We start from the raw sequence: 24,879 nt of genomic DNA, 5'->3' as shown, positions 1-24,879 counted from the left end.
CGACCCCTACAAATTCATACAATGCATTAGCAAAAATTAAATCGAAATGTGCGACGAAATATGTTTGTATGTGAATGAGAAAAAAGAGCGGCAACCAAAGCGATCATTTGTGTCTAGTTTTTCTTAATACCTTCCAATTTTGAGAAGGTCCCTTGTCTTACTATTGTTTAACGTCGGAACTTTAAATTCGTGCTACCACTATTTGAAAGAGCCATTAAAATTTAACTTATTTGCTTTCTTTTGGTATCACTAACGTTAGCCTGGACATATTTGAGAAGAGAAATTAAGTCGATTGAATTGTTACGTTACCCTCACAAACAGTCAGAATGCCTTCGTAATATCAGATATGTATTCAACTTTTTATATTAAACATTCATGCATCATATACTTTTGAAATAAGTTAATATTATGCTACGAACTACAACTATTTCTTATCGCTTTTAACATGGAAAGTTATGAGAACTCCGAAGAATAGTATCGTATTCTAAACGAGCGTATTGCGAAGGTACATGAAGTCCATATCTTAATTTTTATATCCTGGGCCTAATATCTGGTTCGCCCTTTTACTTGTTGCGCCATAAAAATCACGGACATATAGAAAGATGTTATATGGAAAGATGTATGAGTGGTAAAAACTTCCATTATTTTTATTGTAGTTTAGTTTTATTCTAAGAATGAAGTGGTCCCAAATGTTTGTTTGAAGTCTTACATCTACGTAGCCAACAATTTGTCTTTGTTTGCCGACACCGAGTCTCGAACTCACAACCTTCAGTTTTGTAGTCGAGCTTTACTTATGCTTGGTAATAAGGAAAGTAGGTAGTTGGTATTTTTTTAAGGAATAGTCCATTATTCTTCAGCCCACCGACAATGAAAAAAGTAGTTTATTTGCATTGCCTTTCAATAGGGTATTCGTTGCATGCAGCTCATAAGTTTTATAGGGCACGGCAATTACACATGCTTTGGTAATCTACCGTCAATTGGAATAATATGAATATCTATTTTCTATATTATGTATCAAGTTAGGGAATAAACAGTACTTAGTTAAACACCTACAACAATAACAACAAGTGCTATGAACAATTCTGTTAGATTTTATGCGTATCAAATTACTTCTAAGGGCACTCATTGCATTAACGAAACCGTGTTAACTACGTTCACCAATACACAAACAGACCCTTGGGAAATAATGAAAAATTGGAAGGCGAGAACAAATCAAGGGCTAATTTTACATCAGCCAGGAGTGTATTTTTATTCCAATGTCTCAAAATTATTACAATTGTAACCCATTCCGTGACATACTTAATGTTATTATCCATTTTTAAGTGAAGTTATTTTTGATTATACCATCGATCCACGAAAGGTATGATGATACTTGGGTGTAGACCGACGGGTACCATGTCCAATCACAAGGTGTGTAACCCCACGACACAATGCCAACCAACTCCCTGCCTTCCTTTGTATCGATAATCAATGGACCGCCGGAGTCGCCATTGCATGCGCCATCAGTCAGACCCTCGGTATAAGTACAAATATTGCCTTGCGCTATTTTCGACGAGCTAGGCAATGCAGCTTTGCACTCAGAATAACCAATGATGTCCACATCCAATGTCTGCAGGACATTAGAAAGCGTACCGCTATTATCCCTTCCCCATCCATATAGCTTACCTCTGCCGATTTGTTCATATTTGCCAGATGGCAAATTGATCAACGAGACGGGAGCAGGATTAGCACGGGCCACAACGTTTAAGTCAAAAGGTTCCGAAATGTAAATGAGACCAATATCATAGGGACCGACGTTACCCTCGTACAATTCGTGAGGGAACATGTAGTGTTCACCAAAAATATAGCGGAGTTGGATGTTGGATTCATCGTCTCGAGCATGTAATCCGGCGATAGCTTGGATATAATGGTAGATTAAACAATGTGCTGCCGTCAGCACCCAATGTGGATTGATAATGGATCCAGCGCAGAAATGTTCACCCATGTACTTGAGCGAAACAATAAACGGAGCTTCGCCTTTCTTTGCCTGTTTGCCATTGATAATGCGACCCTCTGGGAATCCAGGCCGTGAAACCGATTCCAAGGTGCCTGCACTGGCGGTAGCCAACACAAGGCAAGCTAACACAATAACAACCTTCATTTCGATTATAAAGCAAAACTGACAATGATTTTGGTTCCTTTTATACCCAACCCGTTATCAGTTGCCGAAAGTACTTGGCTATTTAATATTTAGTGCCTCCGATGCTATCTACAGTATTCTATCGATTCCAAAAAAAATATATAAAATTAATACAAATATATAATAAATTAAAATCACTATTGAATATTTATCATCGCCATACGGTGAGGTTCCGCGAAAAGTACCTTCTCAATCAAAGAGGTTAAAAAATGGCAGAATAAAACCTATTTTCGATTAAAATTTGAAATTTATAATTTTGTTTCGTTTGCTATGTAGCGATCAACGTCATCAATTGTTTATATACATATCGCTATTTTACTCAAAGGGTTTAAATGTTGTCTACGAAGTTCTTTTATATTTATCCTTCTATTAAATATGTTTAATTAAATATATATCTGATATTGGAGAACTTAGGGAGTTACAGCTTCTTTACGTGGATTGTGACATAAATCAACAAAACAGTCTATTGAGTTGATGAATCATTTAAATACTTCAAACCATGCTTGATCTTACGCAGAAATTTGTGAAGTCCTTCCATATATGTGTCTATGTTGTTATACTACTTCTTGTAAAATTTCTTTCTTTTTTAAATTAGGGAAGTCGAATTTAACTCGATAACTTAAAATGCCTATTTTCTTGAAACTGAATTTTGTAAATGATGTCGAAGTTTGAGCAAATAAGCTATAAATACCTCATTTTATCAGATATGAAGAGATTTTTTTTTAATCTCAAGTTCATATTAATTTGCCACACAAAATTTCTCAAACTACCAGACGTTTGCCAGTGCAGTATTTTCGGTTTATCTGCATTTTTATCTGCTGTACTTTAGTTGTTACACCCTACAACACTATGTGGTGAGAGTATTATAAGTTTAATTGGGCCAAAGATTATGTAACACCTCGAAATATAGACCCCCCACATAGGAAAGTATATATGGATCTTCCTATCTCGCCGAGCTGAGTCGATCTAGCTATGTATGTATGTCCGTCCGTCTGTCGGTGTTAATTTGTAATCACTCTACAGGTCGCAATAATGACCCGATCTTCACGAAATTTAGAATGGAGGTGGGGCTAGAGCCGGAATAGAACCCTATTGCTTTTGAAGATGATCACATAATATATAAGGGTCGAAATGGACCAAAAATTGCAGTTACGGATATGTGTATATACAAAGAAAGGGATGTTACCTAGAATGCTTATATCTCAAGAATGGCTGGACCGATTTTGATAAATTTTGTCAATTCAGAATGCCCTCTTGGCGTAAAAGTATAAAATCTAAAAAAATCGCATAAGAAGATACCAATAATGATGTTAATATAGATTTTGTAGTATTTTGTGACCTTTTTCTATTTTTTCATATTTTTTATCGCATGCGATTTTTCAATTTGACTTATAATATTGAAGTGATTGTTTTGTAATATTTTTTTACTTTACAACACAGGTTGGGGATATTATATACAGTTTGCAATTATCGTCCGATCCTCAAGAAAATTTTCACAAGGGAAGGATTAGGGCTAATGCTGGGCAGTACTCCGTGACATAATTTCAAAAGCGAAATCTTCCGAAATGGATTTGGTCATAAGTGGGCTTGTTGTAGGGTTTCACATGGTCGGTCCCGCACGACTATAGCCGTTGCTTACTTGTTGGTTGCTAAAAACATTTTCGACAGTTCTTCTGTGATTTCCTATCAATTAATTGCATTTATATGTAAATTCTATATCTGAGTCCAATATCGGGACTCTTGCTCATTTAGTTGCAACTAAAGTGTACAAGCATTTATTTAAAAGCTAACATTTAACGCCCCCCAAAAGGGGCTTTTTGTGACATATGGCTGTCAATGAAATCGGACTTGTCTCTCGGCTTAAACTGGCTGCATAAATTTCACATGAATTGGTTTTTGGATCTTTCCAAAGGTAGAAATTTTATATTCTGGCCGAAAATCGGAAGACTTCTTAAACTTTTACATTAAACGTGGATACAACTTTGTGTTTTTAAATTATTTATGTAATAATATAACAAAGATATTTTTGTCAAGTCATTTCTCGGTGATGAACATGTTCTTCACTACTGCCACTTCTCCTGTCTCTTCTTGACGTGGTACCTACTGACTTTATTGTCAACTTGTGCAACTTTTCCACAAGGACTGTTAAGTTTTTAGTTTTGACTAGCATTTTTGTAATATTATTCTCAAGATATATCATAATTTTATAATAAACATGTTTTCACTTCCATTTATAGCAACGCAGACAATTTGTCCGCGGGTTATCAAAACCGTCTGGGATCTTTTCCGACTTAAGACATCAATAGTTTTTCTTTGACTCTAATTAAAAGCCTTCCGATTTCAATAATGATTTTTAAAAATTACTTCTTGCACTGTCAGCAGTCTTTTGACAAAATGTACTAAAAGATGGCGTCAACCAATGAACGTCACCTATCGAAAACCGAACCAAGCTAGGTATAAATAACGAAATAATAACGACAGGTATGTGGTGTCGATTCAACTGTTTTGGTAGCAATTTAGATAACCAGTGTATGTGTTTTATATACTGAAATACAATTAATAAAAAACAATCGATACGACATACTACAAATACATTTAAACATAGATGATAAGTTTAACCCTTTAATGCCACCAGTTCCATATAGTTTGTTTTTATATTCTATATAGTTATTGAACCGTGTATATGCCGTTTATTTATAGACCAAATACATTACCGTAATTAGCATTTATGGACGACTTAGTCTTAAATTGCCATGGACAAGGAAGCTAGACGTAATGGGCGAACTCAATAAAAGTTACATCTTCATTCCTGAATCTCTTGAAAATCTACGTTTCGATCGGACTTTAACTATGACCTGAACCAAAAAAAACATGTTAAAATATTTTTTTTGTTGGTTTCAGTCGCTAAATATTTTGGAACGTGACTAAATTTATAGGCGTCGCGACTCGGTCTCCGTGACTGGAGTTTGATAAGACTTTTCTTAACTAGATCGACTCAATGAGCGGAAAGGGGACGATCGGCACAATCATAAAAGTATAAAACTCTCGCTGAGTAAATTTCTTATAATTTCGGACAAACAAAATTCCAATCGTTTGCAATATCAAACTTTATCAATCCTCGATTTTATTTATTTATTTATTGGCGTGAGTTTTGATTTACACCTCTTGGCGCAGGGATTAACAGATCCTGATTAGAGTTCAGACGACTGGGATTGCAATTAAATGTAAAAAGTCGTTAGCCGATAACATTGCTTTTATGGCAGTGCAATAGGCCATTGAGTTTGCCATAAATGGTCATTTCTGAGCGCATGACAGTGCAATGTGGGCCAGTTCAATAAACAATGGATAGATAGCGTGGTCAGTATGAAGTGTTCTGACACTTTTCGCATTCACTTTGGGGTATATAAAGCCAACGGCATGAAACCGAAAGTCACAGTAAAACGTACAACTCAATCGAAATGAAGATCTTTCTTGCATTCGCTGCCTTGGCCATTGCGGGCGTTCATGCGGCCAGCTTAGACTCCATTGTCCAACCAGGATTCCCTGAAGGACGCATCATCAACGGCCAACCTGCGGCCAAGGGCGAAGCACCTTACATTGTGTCACTGAAGACCTCCTCGCACTTCTGTGCTGGCTCCATAATTGATCCACACTGGGTTCTGACTGCAGCCCATTGTTTGATCTACAACGACTTCCAAGTGGTTGCTGGATTGCATTTGCGCAGCGATGAGTCCGACGTCCAAGTTCGCCGCGTTAACGGAAAGCAAAACCTGTTCGCACATGAGCTGTATGGAGGCAATGTGGGTCCCAATGACATTGGTCTCATCTACATCGCCGAGGCTTTTGATTTGAATGCTTTGTCCCGTGATGGATCTGCTGCTGTGGCCAAGATTAGTTTGCCCTCAGGCAAATACGAACAGACCGGCAAAGGTAAGCTCTTCGGTTGGGGACGTGACAATTCCGGTGCCTTGCCCAACACCTTGCAGACTTTGGATGTGAACATCATTGGCTATTCCGAATGCAAAGCTGCTTTGCCCAACTCTGCCCCCGTAGATCCCGTCAATGTTTGCACCTATACTCAGGGCACCACCGATGGCGCCTGCAATGGCGACTCCGGCGGCCCCTTGATTATTAACACCGCCGAAGGCAGCGAAATCGTTGGTATCGTTTCATGGGGATACACTCCTTGTGCCACAACGAAATACCCATCGGTCTACACCCAAGTATCTTCGTACCTATCGTGGATTGCAACAACAATTCAAAACAATTCCAAATAAATGATTGTTCCCTGATGCAAAATAATCAAAATAAAGTTAACCAGCATTCAAAAATCTTTATTGAATTTTAACTTGCAGGCGTTTGCTTGGTTTTAAACTCACAAAAATATCTCAAAAAGGAAGCAATCTTTCCCGACAGAATTTTAGAATGACTTGTTCTGGCAAAAGTTGCCCAATTTCAAAAGGCTTTCTTTCAGACAGTCTGTTGGAAGGACAAGGCTATAAATGACATACAATTTATCGGTGATCATGAATGTATATACTTTTTGGGGATATTTCAAGATGCCAGAACTCGAGGCAATTTTTAACTTTTATCTTACCAAGTAAAGAGTATCGACGACACGGTGGTCGTTGGCTCGAATCTTTGTGTTAGCAAAGAAATAAAAAAGAAAGTATGAAAAGTTTGGCAACACCCCATACACGCCGTTAAACAACAATAAATGCTCGTTGCAATGCTTGAGTGAATGGTGTACCCAACTGCCGATAAGAAGATCGCCAGTTCAACCCCACCATCAGGGGTGAATTAAACGAAAACCTAACTCGTGTGTTCTGAAAATTGAACGGGTGCATTTTTACACTTTTTTTGTTGACCCTCGATGACAGTTTGGTACGTAATGTCAAAATGTGAGATTTCTTACTGGGGTGCTCTCTTTTGTCGTGGGAGTATGAGGGCTGTTCTTTCCTTTGGCTCTGCGTTCCTTTGTTTTGCTTATAAGTATGCTGTTTTTGTACATGCTCAAAGTAATTTTTTCTGTTTTCGAAAAACTTCGGCATTAACTACATCTGCGGCTCTCCTTATTATCGGCTGAGTATGAAAAATATTGTCGATTTCACATCTGACTTGAGTCTGATATAAATATTACGACGTGTCAGATTGGACTATATCGACAACCTTCTCCAATTTATATGAGGTATATGTATATTTTGTTATTTAGAAAATTTTGAAGGAGTGCCTAATAAATCGAAGCTTGATTCAAAATATTATGATATACCTAAATTATACGATATTGGATACTCCCACCAAGATACGCGGACAAATGGACAGACACCGCTAGATCGACTCCTACAACCGTTATTTCGTCAAGGTACATTTTGTTCGCATCAAATGATAATTGGATTCCCCTTTGTAAACTATATGACTGAGGGTATAAAAACCAAATTCAAATTTGTTGGATTGATTTCTACCATCTGACAGGAAACAACATCCCAAAGTTCCAAAACTAACTTCGTATCGAAACATTGTTTGCGTAGTAGCGCTCTGCATTCGAAGTTCATATCTGTAATAAAAAGCAAATTATCATAACTTGATATTGCAATCAGCCATCGCCTTTATTAATTTATGGCTGACATATTTTGATTTACGATTTGTTGTTGCTTGGCAATACGGCAGATTATGATTAGACCTCGCCGGCCAGTTTATGAACGCAATTAAGCAATATTTGGTAGAACGTTTAACAGATAGTTTGTGCCGTTCTGGATGCGAGAGGAAAGGCAACTAAAGTTGGTGAAGGTTTGGACAAACAAATGTTAACGGATAATAACGAAGCAATCAAATGCGTAGCTAAATTATGAAACAAAACATATGCGACACTGTTTTTTGTTGTAGGTGGGCATTCAGGAAACATTAGATTGCTGTTGTTTAGAACTATATGAAAACAGATAAGTGAAAATAGATGACCTATCCATTGTTAAAATCAAAGTGTCCCATATATATATTCAATCATAGGTGATGCAAAGTATCTTTTATTTGCGCCGTGAGTGCATTGCTCGACTGTTTCTAGTCCAATGTTATATTCGTTGAAAAATGAAAGCACTTTAACTTGGAAAATTTGCTGTAGGTGAAGTATGGTTTATCTACTTTGACACACTATCGTGCCAACACAATTGATTTCAATCAGTATTCTATTTCACTATCAATTTTATTTACAATTTTCTAGTTTGGCACACTTTCCAATCGATTATCTTCAGATGTCTGCAATTAAAAATGAAACACAAACAGTTTGTTTGCAGTGGACAAGTGGTTGAGATGATTTGGCACGGAAAAAGATTAGAAGGACGAACCCTATTGAAATTCATGATAATCGGTCCAACTTTAGATTTAGAGGTGTTACCAGAGGTCTCTAATGAATATGATGAATGGGTTTGGTCACACTTAGAGGAAATCGAATCGAACTCAGGCAGTCGGTGAGATGTAACATGTTTATTCGTGTTGCTCACATGAATTAATCGAAGACCTGCATTCGCAATCAAACAACACACATGAGTGATTTGTTTACGAACTATTGTTGAATTGTTCTTAACGGGGCGGTTTGATTCATCCTTTTAAAGTGAGTGATTGATTAAAACACCGAAGATCGAATCTGAACGATATTATGATTTTAGTTTTACTAGGCGTATCATAACAAAAAACAGTCCCCATGAATAAATTGGTACAAATTGTATTTAATAAACAGAACTTTTTAATTTTTTATTTGGGTTTTTTGGTATATTCGACTTTAGTGATTTATTTCTAAAAACGAAATCACTATTTAAATATTTATTTTATTATAAAATATCGGTGAAGATTTTTCGCCTGAAAACGTTGACCTTTTTGTTTGCCAGGCAATGTATAGTTTCTACTTGCAAGACTTTCGGTTGAACTTTTTCTTGGCGGAAAAAGCAATGGTGCTGATCAAACTCGATGGAAAGAAACAAATCACAGTTGTGATTGCCCATTTCAATTCATGTCTTCGATCAACTCATTTTGCTTAACAAATCAAACTCTCTCAAACACTCAACTTTGATTACAACTGAATTGATTCAAGCTGCGTGTTCGATTCAATCCGAGGATGAGGAAATGATCACTTGACTCGGATCAAACCAAACCACTGCATCAACAAAAATCATGCAAGATATGAGGTATGATTGAATTATTCATTATTTGTGCACCAAATGTGTGAATTTCGGTACATAAAATCGAATTCAGCCTAGAAGCAAGTACGTCAAATTTGCTTCAGACATAGTCATAGCTCCAATATATGCTTCTCACAATCATAACAAGCACTCTATATGTACGATCTATAGGTACTTCAGGTCACATAATAGATAAACAAGCCCCGTTAAATTTAGTAGAAATCGATTAAGATTAATATATCGTTTCCATACGTTGCTTTCATCCGATTTTAAATTTAATCCGCTCTGAGGCGGTAACAGACAGTCCATAAGGATCATAACTGGTATGACCTACTTCACATAAATTTCTGTTATAAGCGCTTATTAGTTACAGGAATCTCTACCAAATATGCAGAGGTGGGTTATGGTACCGTAAAGTGTGCCCCGCCAGAGTTTTATCCTTTCTTTACGGGAAATTTTTTATGTGATTCACGCTAATCTCTAAGTTAGTCAAAAGGAACCCATTTCCCGAAACATTTCATTGTCTGACCAAGGTTTTTTACTACTTGTTTTAGGAGAGTATTGATATCGGGCTAAAATTCTGGAGCAAATATTCAAATGAGAGCCGCTGTGAAGAATGCAAATAAATAAAACAAGTTTGATTGATTTAATAATGTTCGTATGAAGAAATTGCAATGCGTTCCTTTATTGATTTTTAGTGGAGGACATAGTAGGCGCTTTGGATCTTGGCAACCCAATCAATGTAGGCAGAAACACGGGTGTAAATGGAAGGCATGTTAGCCAAGCCGCAGGGGATATAGCCCCATGAAACAATGCCAATCAATTCGGAGGGAGCGCCTTCGTGTTCAACAACCAATGGGCCGCCAGAGTCGCCATTGCAAGCAGAGATGCTTTGTTGCAAGGAGTCGGAACAGACGTTGGTCTCGTGCAATGGGGCGTTTTCGGGCAAAACCTCCTTGCAGGTTTCATACTCAACAATTTGTGTTTCGACGGTTTGCAAAGTTTTGGCAGCGGTGAGGACGTAGGATTTAGGTTGACCCCAGCCATACAAATGGGTTTCGCCAGAGTGGATTTCTTCGACAGCAGGCAGAGCAGCCGGTTGAACCCAGGAATTGAATTCGAAGGGAACGGACACGTGCAAAATGGCAATATCGTAGGGACCAACTCCACCGCTGTAGTTTTCATGTACCTTACCAAAGTCGACTTCACGGGACTGGGTCTTCTCGTTGACATCGCTACGAACATGCAACCCGGCAATAACACCCATGCCAACGGGGTCACTAATGCAGTGAGCAGCAGTCAAGATCCATTCCTTGGAGATGATGGTGCCGCCGCAGATGTGCGAGTGCTTAGTAGTCCTGCTCAAGGAGACAATATAGGGGGCGGAGTGTTCCACGGCATCTTGGCCCTTGATGATGTAGCCAGTGGCGAAGCTGGGGATCAACTTTTGGGCAATGTCGGAAATGCTGCCTGCTTGGGCGCAAGCCACCAAAAGAGCGACAACTACTAAAACCTTCATGTTGACAACGGGTACTGGTTATTGCAGCCCAAACTGAACCTATTTATATTGGCAATTCAATTTAATCGAAATTGCCGATTTGAATGATTTATAAGGCCCGATGCCTGCAAGAGCTGCGACCTTATCGCCTCAGTCAAAGTTTAATCCAATCTACTCTAGTTAATCAACATATTATTTCGGGAGCTATAAACTGCTGTTATCGTAGAGTGTTTTTGTTTCAAATGGGAAAAACGTCAATCGATTAAAGATTTACTTGGCTATGTTGACGGAGGAAATCCCGAATGGGCTATAGACTGTTAAGTGTACCGGGACATTTTGCACTTGTAACCTTTCGAAATTGTAAAGTGTGGGCAATAGAATTGGTGCCCTGATACCCATAAATTGTCCTTATCTTTCAATCTTATATACGAACTTTACATTTCCTGCCAGTGATGCACCTATACCTAATTATTAGCCATTGAATCAGACCAATTTTACCTCCACATATAGTTATATCAATCAAAAAAAAAAAAAAAAATGTTTCATCACGAAATTCCAGCAAATGATCTGAATCTTTATAAGACAAAAAACCAGGGAACTGATGAGGATTGGTGGCTCTTTCCGAAACCTGAAATACCTGCACTCCACTAATAAATCTTGATTTGTTGTGTCTGAGGCTGAGTTTACTTATTTTAAATTTTATGCAACAATTTGTAAATCTAAATGTTGATATTTTGTGGAGGAGTTACCAGAATGTATTCCATCTTCACACCAGACCATGTGTTAGTATAAATATAGTAATGTGTGAAAACTTCATACATTTAATTTGACTTGAGGTCATCTTCGGAGAAATAAAATAAGTATCAAAAATAAAATCCCTCGCAAACGAAAAAATTATACAAGCCAACTACATATGTACCTGTACTTTTTGAGCGATTCAGCAATTCTAATATTTATAATAAGGACAAGTATCAATTAGCCTTTAAATCTAAGAACAATTTCAAATTTTTATTTAGCAAAATTATTTAGCAAAACAAAATCGAAATTAAAAATAAGATAAGTGCAATGTTATCTTATGCTAGATAAACTGTGCCAAAAGTTATATGTTGGTACAACTAAAAGTGAATTTAAGACTAGACTATCTGGACATAAGTCAGATCAAAAAACGTAAAAACCACTAGAACAAAAAACGGCGCTTGCGGCACGTTCCACGATGACTGGCCATAAACCAAATTTCAAAGACGTTGAAATACTGACACAAGAAAATAATTATAAAAGGCGTTTTACCCTAGAAATGTTACATATTATAAACAGATCAACTGATGTTAGAATGAGTTGTAAGACTGATACTGACCCATTTATAGGAACTTAGTTCAAAAACATAGTTTAGCATAGACGGTGAAACAAGACTGTTGCTTTTCTCAATAAAAGTAAATGATAAAAATCAAAATAATAAAAATAAAACACTGATGTTTCCATAGACCTCAAGCCAAATGAAAGCTATAAAGAATTCATATGCAACAGGTCAACAATGAAAAACAACAACATGTAAGAAATTTTAAAAGCATTGGATTTAATGAGCGTTATGGTTATTTTAAATTTTGACCCGTCATAGGGAGGTAACCGAAAGAAAGGACTGATGTTGCACATTACCAGATTCGACTTAAGTTTGGTGAAAATACTACAACGTAGGTATGGTTCGGACTACATCGGATATTCCAAAAACGGATTTCATTCAAAAGAGACCTAGCGTTATTTCGCCGTTATTTCGATACGGCACATTTTGGCCGTATCAAAGGATAAATGTATAAGGTATATAATTTTTTAAACACAAACATAATTGAAATAAGCTCAAGAACTAGTTTTTAGAAACAGTTTTTAAAATTATGCATATTTGTCTGCTTATTGATGTTTTACTCATGACAGAGAATAAAAGACCGCATACTTGCCCATCCAATCTCTGTGGCCAGAAGGCTGAGGATATAAAAATAATTGCAAAGTACACTCTGTCTCATTCATTGCAATTTGTTAACATAGGCGAATTAATAATATTTAAATAATACTTTATAGTTCAAAGTTCTACTTCTAAGTATAAATATGTTTGCATGTTAACGAATTGTTTGTTTTTTATAAGTCTTCATGAACTTAACTGCATATGCGATACAAAGACAAAATATTGGTCAGAGATCCTTCATTAAATCTACCGATCTTCATTAATCGGCGACGTATAAGTTGAGCATTCGTTTCCGGCTATGCGTTATAAATTGTAAGAGTTCTAAATCAACTATGAACCGATCGCCGATTTGCTCATAAAGTTCGATATAGAAGACTATGGCCTTGAGGAATATTGAACTGAATCGATCTAGAAACGTGTGTGTCGGTTTGTGTATACCTTTTAACAATTTTATGGGGGCTTCATAGAATGGATTATATACAAATGTTGACTTCCATCTCTTGTAGAATGCTAATGAGGTGAGGGAAATATACGCACGGCAAGCGATATACTTTTAGAAGGTCAAGGGCTGAGGACCTGAATGGCTAACTAGCGAAATAAGAATTGGTCGATACCAACATCATTCCATTGTCAGGTAATGAATTGACCCGTTTATAGATTATAAATAAATTCGATTGTCGCAAGAACAAGGTTGATTTTTTAAGTCGTGTATTTTTGAAAGAATAAGAAAGTTATTTCTTAGCCCAATCGCTGTCATCTGTATTATTACCCCATCGCTTCCACGCTTTCTGTTTCAGTCACATGCCATTTTTGTAGTTAGTCTTAGTTTTCCTTCTATTAAACCGACTATTACAATTTTTGTTATAAAAGGGAATTGTTTTGAATATTTCATGGGGAGGACCTCCACAATCAAAAATAAAACGAGTTCTATAATTATTGGTGGTTCTTTTCGATATTTCCCTGCTATGCTAATTGATTAGGACTGCCACATTAATGTTAATGAAAAAAAGTTTTTTTTTAAGAAAAAGTTCAACAACACTGGAATTCAACCTGACTTGAAATATCAACTAAATTGTTTTTGTTTTAGATTCTAAGAGGATTTAGACATTTGAGTAGGTTGAGTATTTCGAGCTCCAAATATGTATGCATTTTTTATACCCTCAGTCATATGGCTACAGAGGGTATATATCCGCCCGTCTGTCTGTCTTGGCTGGTGCGCACATTATCTGCCCACACTATCAAGTACCTCCCCACAAAGGGTTAAAATTTGGAATAATTTTAACTCTTATAAAATGTGAAATAAGAGTCCGATTTTTTCACACGTCCCAATAATTCTATCAACACAAGATATGATGTGAAAATTGAATATATCGGTCCACTCTATCAAGTAACTCGCCCACAAAGGGTCCACATTTTGAAATCATGATGCTCATAAAACGCGAAATGAGCATCCGATGCTCTTTAAATTTTACACATCTTAATATTTTTACGAACACAAGATCTGGTGTAAAGATGGGATATACCGAAACACTTATTCTTGTACCTCCCCCACAAAGGGTCCAAGTTTTGTATATTTATATACCTTATAAAAAATAGTGTTGAGAAAACCTATTTAAAAGTTTAAATTTTTCATCAATGTTTTCATTTAAAAATAGATATAACTTACCTTAAACTGGTCTGGTAGCCAATGCCAACATATTCAAATATGAATTTAGATACGGTTGTCAACATAATTAGGTGCCTTTTTTATGTTCTTAAATGCACTTAATGGGTATGCTGAACCCAAAAGTTTATACACAGTCCAGAGATAGGCACTTCCGTAAATGTTCTGCTACTTCTCTGCATTTTCATACAAATACATTTTACAACCGTATGCACTGATATTTACCTCTTCCTCCCTCTCTTGTCCACTGTTAATATTTTACGACAATTCCTTTCATTTCGGTGTGTCACCTACCTCATCGACTTTTGTATCGGCGTGTGCGAATCAATGCCAACGCGTGCCACTCGTGTTGCAGGATCTGTAGAGCTAACAACTATGTATCAACTACCGCGATGAATAACTGCTTATGCCAAGGACAACAGAAGGTCAGTAAAAAATAAACCTGTGTGTGTATTATGACCACCGTGTATTTATTCAGGCCGATGGTTGGAAGGTCCATTGTTTGAAGTGAAGCTTGTGAAACGCATTGTTCTTTTTTAGTTGTTCCACTGGAGGGGGCCGATAAAATATAGGAAAGGCACTGAAGTGGACAAAAGCAATTTATTGGTTACTCAATAAAACTACCCTTCCATCATGGTAATAAATGAAAAAAGGAATTCATGCTATTTAAAAATAAATGCCATTAAGGAAATACGGTGTAACTTTAATAGGTTCGACTGAATTCTCGACATTGGAAATAAAGAGATTTAATAGCATTAGGGAAATCCGATAGATACCATAGCAGCAAAGTTTATAGTACTCGTGTCGTACATATTTGATTTAGAAAATATATGTATAAGAGTAGGTGATCGACGGTTTTCTCCTACTGTTCGATTCGGCAACTGCAGCAGTTCTCATGATTATTGGCTATTGGTCAGTTATCAAGCTATCAAAGTGAGAACCAAACTTGCACGAAATTCCTAGTCGAATCCGAATTAACCCTATACGGCCAATATGTGCCGCACCTATGTCTGGCTCGATTCTGTCCTAACTTGGTACACATTAATATGATCTTCCGATATCTTGCCCATAAAGGCTTTACATTTTGCAAAAAAATGAGTTAAAAATCTTGTTGGATGTAGCACTCGATATAGTTTAAATTGAGCACAACGCAATATTTATATCAAACTTAGGGCTGATATCTCCCGAACAAAGAATATACATAATTATATTGACATACGCTGAGGGTACATGTCTCCCGACAACTCGACCTATTCTTTCTCAGCTTTTTATACCCAAAAATTTCACTAGTGTAGGATGGAAAATCCCTGATGTTCATTTTCAATACATTGAATTGAAACGACAGCTATATGTGCACCTTGAAGATAAGCCCTTTATGTGGTCTATGAGTGTGGCTATAAATTTCCGTCTTCTGTTAGCGATAAATTTGGAATTCTAATCATTGGCAGCCGTCGGCTAAACACTTAGTTGGAAAGAGAGTCGAATGTTTTGGTAAGAGTTCTAAAACTCTTTCTTCTCTTTCTCTTTTCTAAAGCAGTGCGAAGGCCGGCCGTAGCTATAAAATGACCCTTCCTGATAACGGAACCATTTCAGTTTCCATTTGAGTTTGGTAGGCGTGGGTGTTAAAATGAAAGCCTTCGCTTTGGTGGTTTTGTTCGCTGCGGTAGCCTGTGCTACTCCTTCTATTGCCAGTTTGGGAAAGCTGTTGCACGACCGTCTAACTGGCCCCGCCGTTGACATCAACCCCTTCATTATTGATGGTGAGAATGCCGCTGAGAAATCTGCCCCGTATCTGGTTTCATTGAGCGCATCCAAATTGGTAGCTGCTCATAGTTGCGCTGGTGCCATCATTGGCAAGGAATGGGTTTTAACTGCTGCTCATTGCGTCAACGAGTTGAACCAGTTAGCTGGTAGCGCTGTCGGTCTAACCGTCTACGCCGGTTTGACCGATCGCAGCAATGAGGATAAGGCTCAAATCCGCACCATTGATTTTGCCTTCAACCACAAGCAGTTTACCGGCGCCGAAGGTTCCGACGATATTGCATTGTTGCACGTTACACCTGCTTTTGAGTTCGGAGTCAATGTGAAAGCTGCTGCTTTGCCCTACAGACAGGAACAATTCGATGGTCAATCTTCTGCCAACTACGGCTGGGGCTTGGACGACGCTGAGGGCACCATGTATGTTAAAGATTTGAAGGTTGCTAAGTCCGATGTTTTGTCTGCTGCAGAGTGCCAGGAAGCTCTTCCCTCGGATGCACCCGTCAGCTCAAAGCAAATTTGCGTCAGAGTAGCTGCCTGCTACGGTGATGGCGGTTCTCCTTTGGTGGTTGAACGCGAAGGTAACGTCGCTGAATTAGTTGGTATCACATCCTGGGGTTACATGCCATGTGGCTACAACAACCGTCCCACTGTTTACACCGCCGTCTCGGAATATGTCGACTGGATAAATGAGGTTCAATGGGCCTACTATGTACTTAATTAAGTCCATTAAAATAAAATGACGAATGCGGTAAATCCGCAAAACAAATCAAATTAATTCTTATCTGCTGTAGTTTCCTTTCTTTCCACCTTCTGATTTACTGCGCGTCACTAATTAATTTACCGCCTGAATTGAGTGGCGATTTGTATCGGGTGCAGGTGAAGTTATCAGAATTGACTGGGTCCTGATAAGACTTTTATTATTTATTAGATTTCGCATTCAAGGGGATTATGGAATGGCAGCCACAATACATTGAGAAAAGAATATTCCAAATTGGAAATAGTTGTCATGTTAGGGTCATTTGACCAACCTTCGAACCGTATCAAAAGCAGAGTAGTTCTCTAGCTATTGAATGAGAACAAATCGAACTCCATAGGGATACTGAAAGGCATGCAGGGAAGCTTTGTGGCCCTAAATGGATACTTTTCTGAATTTTTTGAACATTTTACACGGCAAAGTTATTTTTATGCCTTTTGTACCCAAATAATTGACAAAACTAGCTGACCCGGCAAACGTTGTCTTGCCTTATATTCTTTTCATGGATATACTTGCCATACAATTAAGTTATTTTATAAAGTAGAATAATTATAGAATTGCCAGAAAGTAGTCAGCTGTAGTCATATGTAAAATAGTCATCAAAAGCAACTCCATTCAAATCAACAATTTGCGCACTCATACTTAAGTGTGATGTAGATATGCACATATCCATTGATCGATTACAGATACAGTCTCCGAATTTTGAATGCGTAACTGAATTTGGTCACCATTTGCATGAATTATAGTCTTCAAAGGGGCAATGAAACCGTCACACGCTGTCCGAATGTTGCTCTGCGGTATTTTGGCCCATTCCCGGCGAATCACTTGCTTGAGGTGACATCGACACTTTGCTATTTTTTAGTGCCAACCTTGTTTTCCAAAATACTCCAGACACAATAGTCCAACGGATTGGTATCCGGCGATTTTGGTGACTATTGTGCGCTGGAAATGAAGTGAGGAACCTTATTTTTTCTTGGTTGACCCGTGCTGAGTCCTGTTGGAATGTCCAAGGTCTGCGGCTAAAATGTTTGCGTGCCCAAGGCTTTAATACACCCTCCAGAATATTTTCGCGATAATATTCGGCATTTATTCTGATGACACTGTCGATTATTACGAGCGCAAAGCGACCTTCGGCTGTTATGGCGGCTTACACCTTCACCATGGCCGGAGCTTGAGTTCTGGTGGCCAACTGAAGGTGCACATTTCTTTGGCAACTAAACTCGATCATTTTGTTTGTTCACAAACTGCTGGACAGCGAATTTGGTTCAGCTCATTACTTTCGGCCAAGCGCAGCAACTTTTAGCTCTTTTAAGTCTCTTTTCTTTCTGTTGCGTTGTAAGTTCTTGCGCTTTTTGGAATTTCAATGGCTTTACCCCGAGCTCATTTTTGAAAATTCGCCAAATGGAATATTGCGATACGTTCAGCTCACCATTTCTGCTGATGTTGCTGTTTTCTTCCGTCCACTTCCTTGACGTTGGGCTACGCTACTAGTATCACAGTAACAAGCGATGGTACGAGACACAAAAGATCTATTCAAATTTAAATGCTGGAGTGCTCTAACCATAGCCACTTGTAGTTTTCCAGCCAAATGTAAAGAAATCACAATATCACGCTTGAATTCCATCACGAATAACTTTTTTTCTGGATAATTCTCACCAAAATGCTTTTGTACGCTTGTAAACAATATAATGAGCTGTCACTGGAATAATTTTACCAGCTGTCGGACGAGTGGCTTTGAAATGACAGCAGACTGAAGTTGGTTGCAGTTTTTTCATATGCCTCTGTATTTGATGTACCAAATACGCTATGTACCTCAAATTTCAATGAAATATGGAAGGTGTGATGGAATTTGGTGTGAAAGTAAATTTTGTCCAACTATATTGAAATCAGTTCAGATCAGGACATGATTTCATTAAGAAGCATTGAAAAACTAAATTTTAGTTGAGAATACGATTATTACGGGGAAGTATGTTGCTACCTCGAATTCACTAATTGCGACAGAAATGCCACTCAACTGTAAAAGATTGCAGTTTCCTGCATTTGCTATGAAATTAATAAATCCGAAGGACAAACCCTTTGTGTATGCGGACAAAATTTGGCATGTTTTTATTTTTTTAACCAACAAATATTCGTATATAAAATTTTAAATGCATATAAAATCAAAGCGAACCGGGTTCAGCTAGTTACTCTGTAGAAAATTACAATAATGATGAATGAATGAATTTTAAAGCTAGAAAAATTTTATTTTTGTAATAATTTTGTTTAAATTTCAGAAGGCCATGGGAAAACATAAAAACTTAAGAAAAAATAAGGTTTAGAGGTCGTATCTACTTACAAATCAACTTACTAACCCATTATTTTTACAAGAGCATGTCTGCCGAAATAAGTAGATTATTACGTCGGCAAATTAGAAGAAAAAATATGTGTTTTCCGTTTAAATCCACGTTTTTATACTTTTGTTTTTTTTTTCGCTGCTGGTATTGTATTTGTAGTTAAGTACACTACACACTGTGCCACTGTTGCGAACATAAAGGGTTGTCGAGTTCAAAATATAAATTTTTTGCATTACCAGTTATTGGGAGTTTCAGCTCATACAGCGGCCTGGGTACGTTCACTATTCCGCAAATATGAGCAATTTTAATAGCGTTGGAAGGACGAATTATTTGACTAAAAATTCCTCATTCTATTGATCAGGCTGAAGACACGTCATATTAAAGCTATTCTAGAGTAAAGTTAGATGTAGACGATTTTCCAAAAGTGTGTAGATTTTCTAGCTAAAAATATACATAAATCCGGTCATATTTCAAAAACATAGGATTGAGCTTAGTTTTTTTTTTTATTGCAAAGATTATTTCACAAAATATATTTGTTGACTTTGCAACAAGAAATCATTCCCCTTTTGTGACATACAATATAGTAGAAGTTTTCTTACGAGCAAAGCTGTAATTTTTGTCAGCGTATCAATGTTTTATAATGCTGGCATTAACGCAAGTTCTGCTTAAACACAAGATAAACACACACAGCAATTGTCTATAGATATTTACTTCTATGGCGGAAGATTATTATGTTCACAAGCATATCCTTGAGTTTACAAGTTCTCCCCTTTCCGATACTAGCCTTGGCGACAAGAAAAAAACATAATCTAGTTTTTCATTGCTACATTAGTGGATGGTTTGTTTATTTCTCCCTCAGCTATGTTTTTTTTTTTTTGCTGACATATGATATACATGGAAATGATCTGCATTTGCATTATGGAGACTTCTATCATATTCACAAAATATGCATGATTAATGAGCAGCACGAATTTACATATATTTGAAAGGACATTGACATAAAGCTGTTGCGTGTTCTTAAAATTTCTCTACCTAATTTTGAGAAGGGGCTCCATTCTCCATTATAAGTCCAAAACAATGCCAATTTTTGTTATAACAAGTCCCCTATTTCTGTCTTTCAGGATTCGTGTCAAGGAACCCCCGTTACTATGCGGGTCGACCCTGGCGGTTTCTTTCTTTACTGGGTGGATCAAAATAACGAAATGGATATGCTTGATATTGCCGCAATAAGAGATGTTAGAACAGGACAATATGCAAAGAAACCAAAGGTAAGTAGAAATTTTTACACCCTCAACCACAATATGATAAGGATATTATGTTGGTCATTCCTCGAAATATCCAGTGTAGACCCGACGGTAAATGTATATATTCTTGATTAGCATATAATTCTATGTCTATTTAGCAAAATCCGTCCGTCTGTGTGAAGCTAAGGTCAGAAGGGTTTTTGGTATTTCAAATTGTTTCAAATTTAGTATTTTTTAGTATTTGTGAAAGAAAATCTCTTATATTGGTCCACGTTTTCGTATAGCCGCCATATAACTGTATCTTCTTGTATTTGTTATTTTATTTTATTTTATTTTATTTTAGCCACATTGTTCATCGGCGTCATCTTACTTACACAAACCGCCCCACCCCGTCGGTAACTCCCGATATTCGGTATTTCGATGGTTTGTGTAACATCAAAAACAAATTTGGTATTTTTAGTTTGTTATGACACCTAATTATACAGATTTTCATTTCGATATAGACCCGTATAAGAGTATTTTTAACGGAATCTGTTGTAATTTGGTGTTGCAAATTCCTAATAACAATAATAATTCGTAACCACCTCTTAAATACAAGATCTCGGCAGTTGTAGACATATTTTGTGTGTATTAAAAGTCCGGCAGGTCGAACTTAACTGCGTTTTTACTTGTTTAAATTTACTTGTGCGATGTGGAAAAATGCTACTATTCGACGACATGTTAAAAAATAAGAAACAAATTAGAAATGCAAAAGCAAATAAGAATGTCTTACGGATAAAGGCACATTTCTTTGTTAAATTAATTACATTTTTGTAAACCACAACACTATTTGTTGGGGGTATTATAAGTTTGATGGAGCCAAAAATTATGTTACACCTCGAAGTATGGAAATATGGATCATCTCACCTCGCCAAGGTGAATCGATCTAGCTATGTATGTCAGTCCTTCCATCCGTCCGTCTCTTAATGTTAATTTGTAATCACGTTAGGGTCCCTAGGGTCATAATAAAAGCTTATTGTTTTAGAGTTGATCGCAAAATGTCTAATTTTGCAGATGCTCTACAGGTCGCAATCAAAGACCAATCTAAGCGGACTAAAATGGGACATGGGACCGTGATTAAAAATATTCGCGGTTTAGTGAAAATTTCGCTTAATTTACATAATAGTTGTGGTATTTAGCGGGCAAAAATTACCCTAACTTTGATGTAAACTATACGAAAATATTCACTAAACAGCGATTTCACCAACTCATAGAAGCCTTTTGGCAGAAAAAAATAAAATCTAGAAATCACATAAAAAACTGATAATGTTATAGGTTTTGTCTTATTTTTGTATCGCGTGAGATTGCTTCAATTGTACTTATATATTCAGGTTGCAATTATTGTCCGATTCCCAGGAAATGTTCCATGTTCCATGGGTTAGGGACTTCAACGCTGACCTATTGTCTTTAAGATATATATGTAGGGGTTCAAATGAACCAAAAATTAAAATTTTCCTGATTTGGCGGTCGACCTACGGGGCACAACTAAAAACAAATTGACACGGTGTTTCTCATGAGGCTAGATTTTAGGGTAGGGAAGAAGTCTAGGATTTTGGATAACCATTGAATTACATTGAGCGGATAAAATGGAGAACATCTTTTGTGTGAAATGGGTTTAAATACCAATCTGAACGACAGAGAGCGCATACAAAATGACATATGGATTTGGACGTAAGGTATTACATTGTCGGGCCCGCACGGCTATAAAATTAACTTACATGTGTCATATGTTAACGACAAGGAAAAACGGCGAACATTAGAAAAAATTCTGAAAACACACATATGTACCCGTAATTTGTTGTAACACAACAAAGTTTCTTCAAAAATGACGACCCAAGTACTTTACTCCACCAACAGAATATATGGAGCATTGTTTTTCACAATATTTCCTATCTTGTGTGTTTAAAAGGCAAGATGTTCGAGGATGACGAGAAGAGCATCCCTTTTTAATGATTATGTCTTAGAATACAATCAAGTCGTTACGTCAAACTTAAGTCCCCTGTGCGAAGCAATAAATTGTTTTACACGTCGCTCATCCTGCCGATGCGGCGAAATTACCCAACTGTTGGTCGGATATTTAGAAAATTACAGTAATCGTATTAAATGGGGCAAGCATGATTGTTATCTGCAGAAAATCTCAATTAAAAATTAAAACTGTCAAATTAAAATGTGTCACCACGGTACTAGTGGTACGGTGGGTGGCATTGGGCAGTGTGTTTGGCTGTCACACATTGCGCTCGCTCTTTTAATTACTGCGATGTTGTGGACTAATCGGCGACAGTTTAATATAGCCATTATCCCGTCTATTTTAGGGATCTTAAGGGCGTTATAATTATTCAACTGATTTAGTTTAGCTAGCACCACCTTTTGTGGCTTTGGAATATTAAATTCGTAAGAGCAGTCGTCTTTCTTAGAAGAGTTCTCAGAAATGTCAAAGAAATGAATTTCAAGGAAAAGTATTGGATATTATCGCAAACTAGTATTGCCTTGATAACAATCTCATTAGGATGTGAGGTTTCCACTCGCCTTTTGTTTTCAATCCTAAAACTTTTTCCAATATATATTTTTTATATATGGCCCTAATACGTAATTGAGGCCCTAATACATTATGTGTTATGAACTGGGATGCAAATATATTTATGTCGTTCTTCCTATGCTAACATTTTAATTATTTCTTAACTCTGGGGAATTCCTCCATTGACTCAACTTCTTATTACTCTCTATTACAGAGAGTGATATTTTTCAAAACGAAACTGACAGCTTTGCAACATTTAGTGCTATTTACCAATATGATGATTTCTTCCTGACGAAGGGAAATATCAATTGGCTTTATAGCTTTTTGATTTATTTCAGTATGCCTTCAGGGCGATATACCACAATAAGAAAAAAAAACGAATTCATCCACATCTCATTTCTAAAACAATCAAAAATATTTTCAAAATTGGTTGCCGTAGCTCCTACAGCATAGCAGCTAAGTTCGGCCGGGCCGAACTTTTAATACCCTCCACCATTTGGAAGGACTTCGAAAAAAATGTAAATATATCGTCAAAAAATATAGTTTAATGAAAACCATAGAGGATCTGCATACGCATTTTTTTTGTCAAAAGTTATAGTACCCATTAGGATCTTCCCATACGAAATTTGAAACAATTCTACTCTACAATGTCGCTAAAATCATCAAAAACGGAATATTGAGAGGTACCATTATACAAACATATATCATTTGTTGGGTCGAGTATTTCGAGAAATTACAAACGGAATGACAAAGTTAATATACCCTCCATAGTATGGTGGGTATATGGTCGTGTATGACTTTCCTTTTTTTAATTTGTTTACTATTGTTTTTCAGGACCCTAAATTGACCCAGATAGTAACTCTCGGCTCTCAGGACACGTTGGAGGAGAAAACTGTCACGGTGTGCCATGGTTCCGATTTCGTAAATATCTCCTTTATCAACTTTTGTTGTACGAAAAAGGAAATTGCACAGGTATGTATCCATATGAACATCAACACAAACACAAGTTCAAGGACTCTGCGCCAGTGGTTGTGTGTCGGCAGCAGTGCAATCAGGGTCGGTGATAAATTGATGTTTTTTGGTCAACAAATAAATGTCTTGCTAAACTCATGCACAGCTAGAAAGGCATAGAGTGTACTCTGAACTCATTTCTTCAGTTATGTCATGTCGTTTTACGCGCCGAATGAAATGCCCGTTGTCATCCATGCCATGTGATTTGTCTGTCTGTCATGGATGCTGCGCTTTATTTTGTGTCAAGTGCTATGGCCAAAATACTTCCTTCTCGATAGAACTTTCCCCATGAAATTTTAATGAAGGAAAACATCTGCAGCTATTCATTGAAATGACTTATAATTCTTTGGCACAATTACCTTTTTGCCCTAGAGAATACATACTGGCTGGCTTTTGCGTTCATGTTCGCCTTGCCGAAAGAATGCACTGTGTTAGGCAAATACTTGAATTGTTGCTATTAAATATTTACTAAGCGCGAAATACCGTAATTTCCTTTTATCCAACTTCGCAGACAATTATTCTCTACCAGAAGAAAACTGAAGCCGTTTTTTTATTTAATTCCACATTCAATATTCCAAAAGTTTGAAGGTGGTATTTTGAACTCCTTCGAGGTATACATCATATTATGGGACATTTAAGCTTCCATTTTTAATTCAAAGCAATAAAACATTCCCGCCTTCTCAGGAATGCAGTGCCAAATCCAGAAGTTCGATTAATCTGATGCTTTATCAGCGTAATGCCTTTGAAAAATCGATGTAC

General features: G+C 37.1%; 5 protein-coding genes across 9 annotated transcripts in view; 3 read left to right on the top strand and 2 right to left on the bottom strand.

Moving 5' to 3' along the window:
• The window catches only part of LOC101896046 (1-phosphatidylinositol 4,5-bisphosphate phosphodiesterase classes I and II), a 55,334-nt gene that overhangs the window by 20,806 nt on the left and 9,649 nt on the right, over positions 1-24,879 (top strand). For all 5 annotated transcript variants that reach the window (XR_002194022.2, XM_005177515.4, XM_011298272.3 and 2 more), the window contains exons 3-4: positions 20,433-20,579; positions 23,944-24,081. Coding sequence is in view for 4 of the 5 variants with exons in the window: in XM_005177515.4 (XP_005177572.1) it covers positions 20,433-20,579; positions 23,944-24,081 (285 nt within the window). In the remaining variant the exon portion in view is untranslated. The remainder of the gene's footprint in view (positions 1-20,432; positions 20,580-23,943; positions 24,082-24,879) is intronic.
• Positions 1,213-2,169, bottom strand: LOC131802025 (lectizyme-like). The gene has a single exon (XM_059121358.1). It carries the CDS (start codon positions 2,138-2,140, stop codon positions 1,319-1,321), a length of 822 nt encoding a protein of 273 aa, XP_058977341.1. The 5' UTR covers positions 2,141-2,169; the 3' UTR covers positions 1,213-1,318.
• On the top strand, positions 5,601-6,527 carry LOC101895526 (lectizyme). The gene has a single exon (XM_005177511.4). It carries the CDS (start codon positions 5,638-5,640, stop codon positions 6,454-6,456), a length of 819 nt encoding a protein of 272 aa, XP_005177568.1. The 5' UTR covers positions 5,601-5,637; the 3' UTR covers positions 6,457-6,527.
• On the bottom strand, positions 9,985-11,127 carry LOC101895352 (lectizyme). Its single transcript, XM_020034670.2, has one exon. It carries the CDS (start codon positions 10,865-10,867, stop codon positions 10,043-10,045), a length of 825 nt encoding a protein of 274 aa, XP_019890229.2. The 5' UTR covers positions 10,868-11,127; the 3' UTR covers positions 9,985-10,042.
• On the top strand, positions 16,040-17,005 carry LOC101895875 (trypsin II-P29). Its single transcript, XM_005177513.4, has one exon. The coding sequence runs from the start codon at positions 16,091-16,093 to the stop codon at positions 16,943-16,945; it is 855 nt and encodes a 284-aa protein (XP_005177570.2). The 5' UTR covers positions 16,040-16,090; the 3' UTR covers positions 16,946-17,005.

The sequence above is a fragment of the Musca domestica genome, unplaced genomic scaffold (assembly GCF_030504385.1).
Source record: "Musca domestica strain aabys unplaced genomic scaffold, Musca_domestica.polishedcontigs.V.1.1 19, whole genome shotgun sequence".
Taxonomy (NCBI): domain Eukaryota; kingdom Metazoa; phylum Arthropoda; class Insecta; order Diptera; family Muscidae; genus Musca; species Musca domestica.
Note: the sequence above shows the minus strand (reverse complement) of the source record. Positions and strands in the feature narration are given on the sequence as shown.

Coding starts and splice junctions, on each gene's coding strand:
- LOC101895526 (XM_005177511.4), top strand. CDS start 5,638: ATGAAGATCTTTCTTGCATTCGCTGCCTTGGCCATTGCGGGCGTTCAT.
- LOC101895875 (XM_005177513.4), top strand. CDS start 16,091: ATGAAAGCCTTCGCTTTGGTGGTTTTGTTCGCTGCGGTAGCCTGTGCT.
- LOC101895352 (XM_020034670.2), bottom strand. CDS start 10,867: ATGAAGGTTTTAGTAGTTGTCGCTCTTTTGGTGGCTTGCGCCCAAGCA.
- LOC131802025 (XM_059121358.1), bottom strand. CDS start 2,140: ATGAAGGTTGTTATTGTGTTAGCTTGCCTTGTGTTGGCTACCGCCAGT.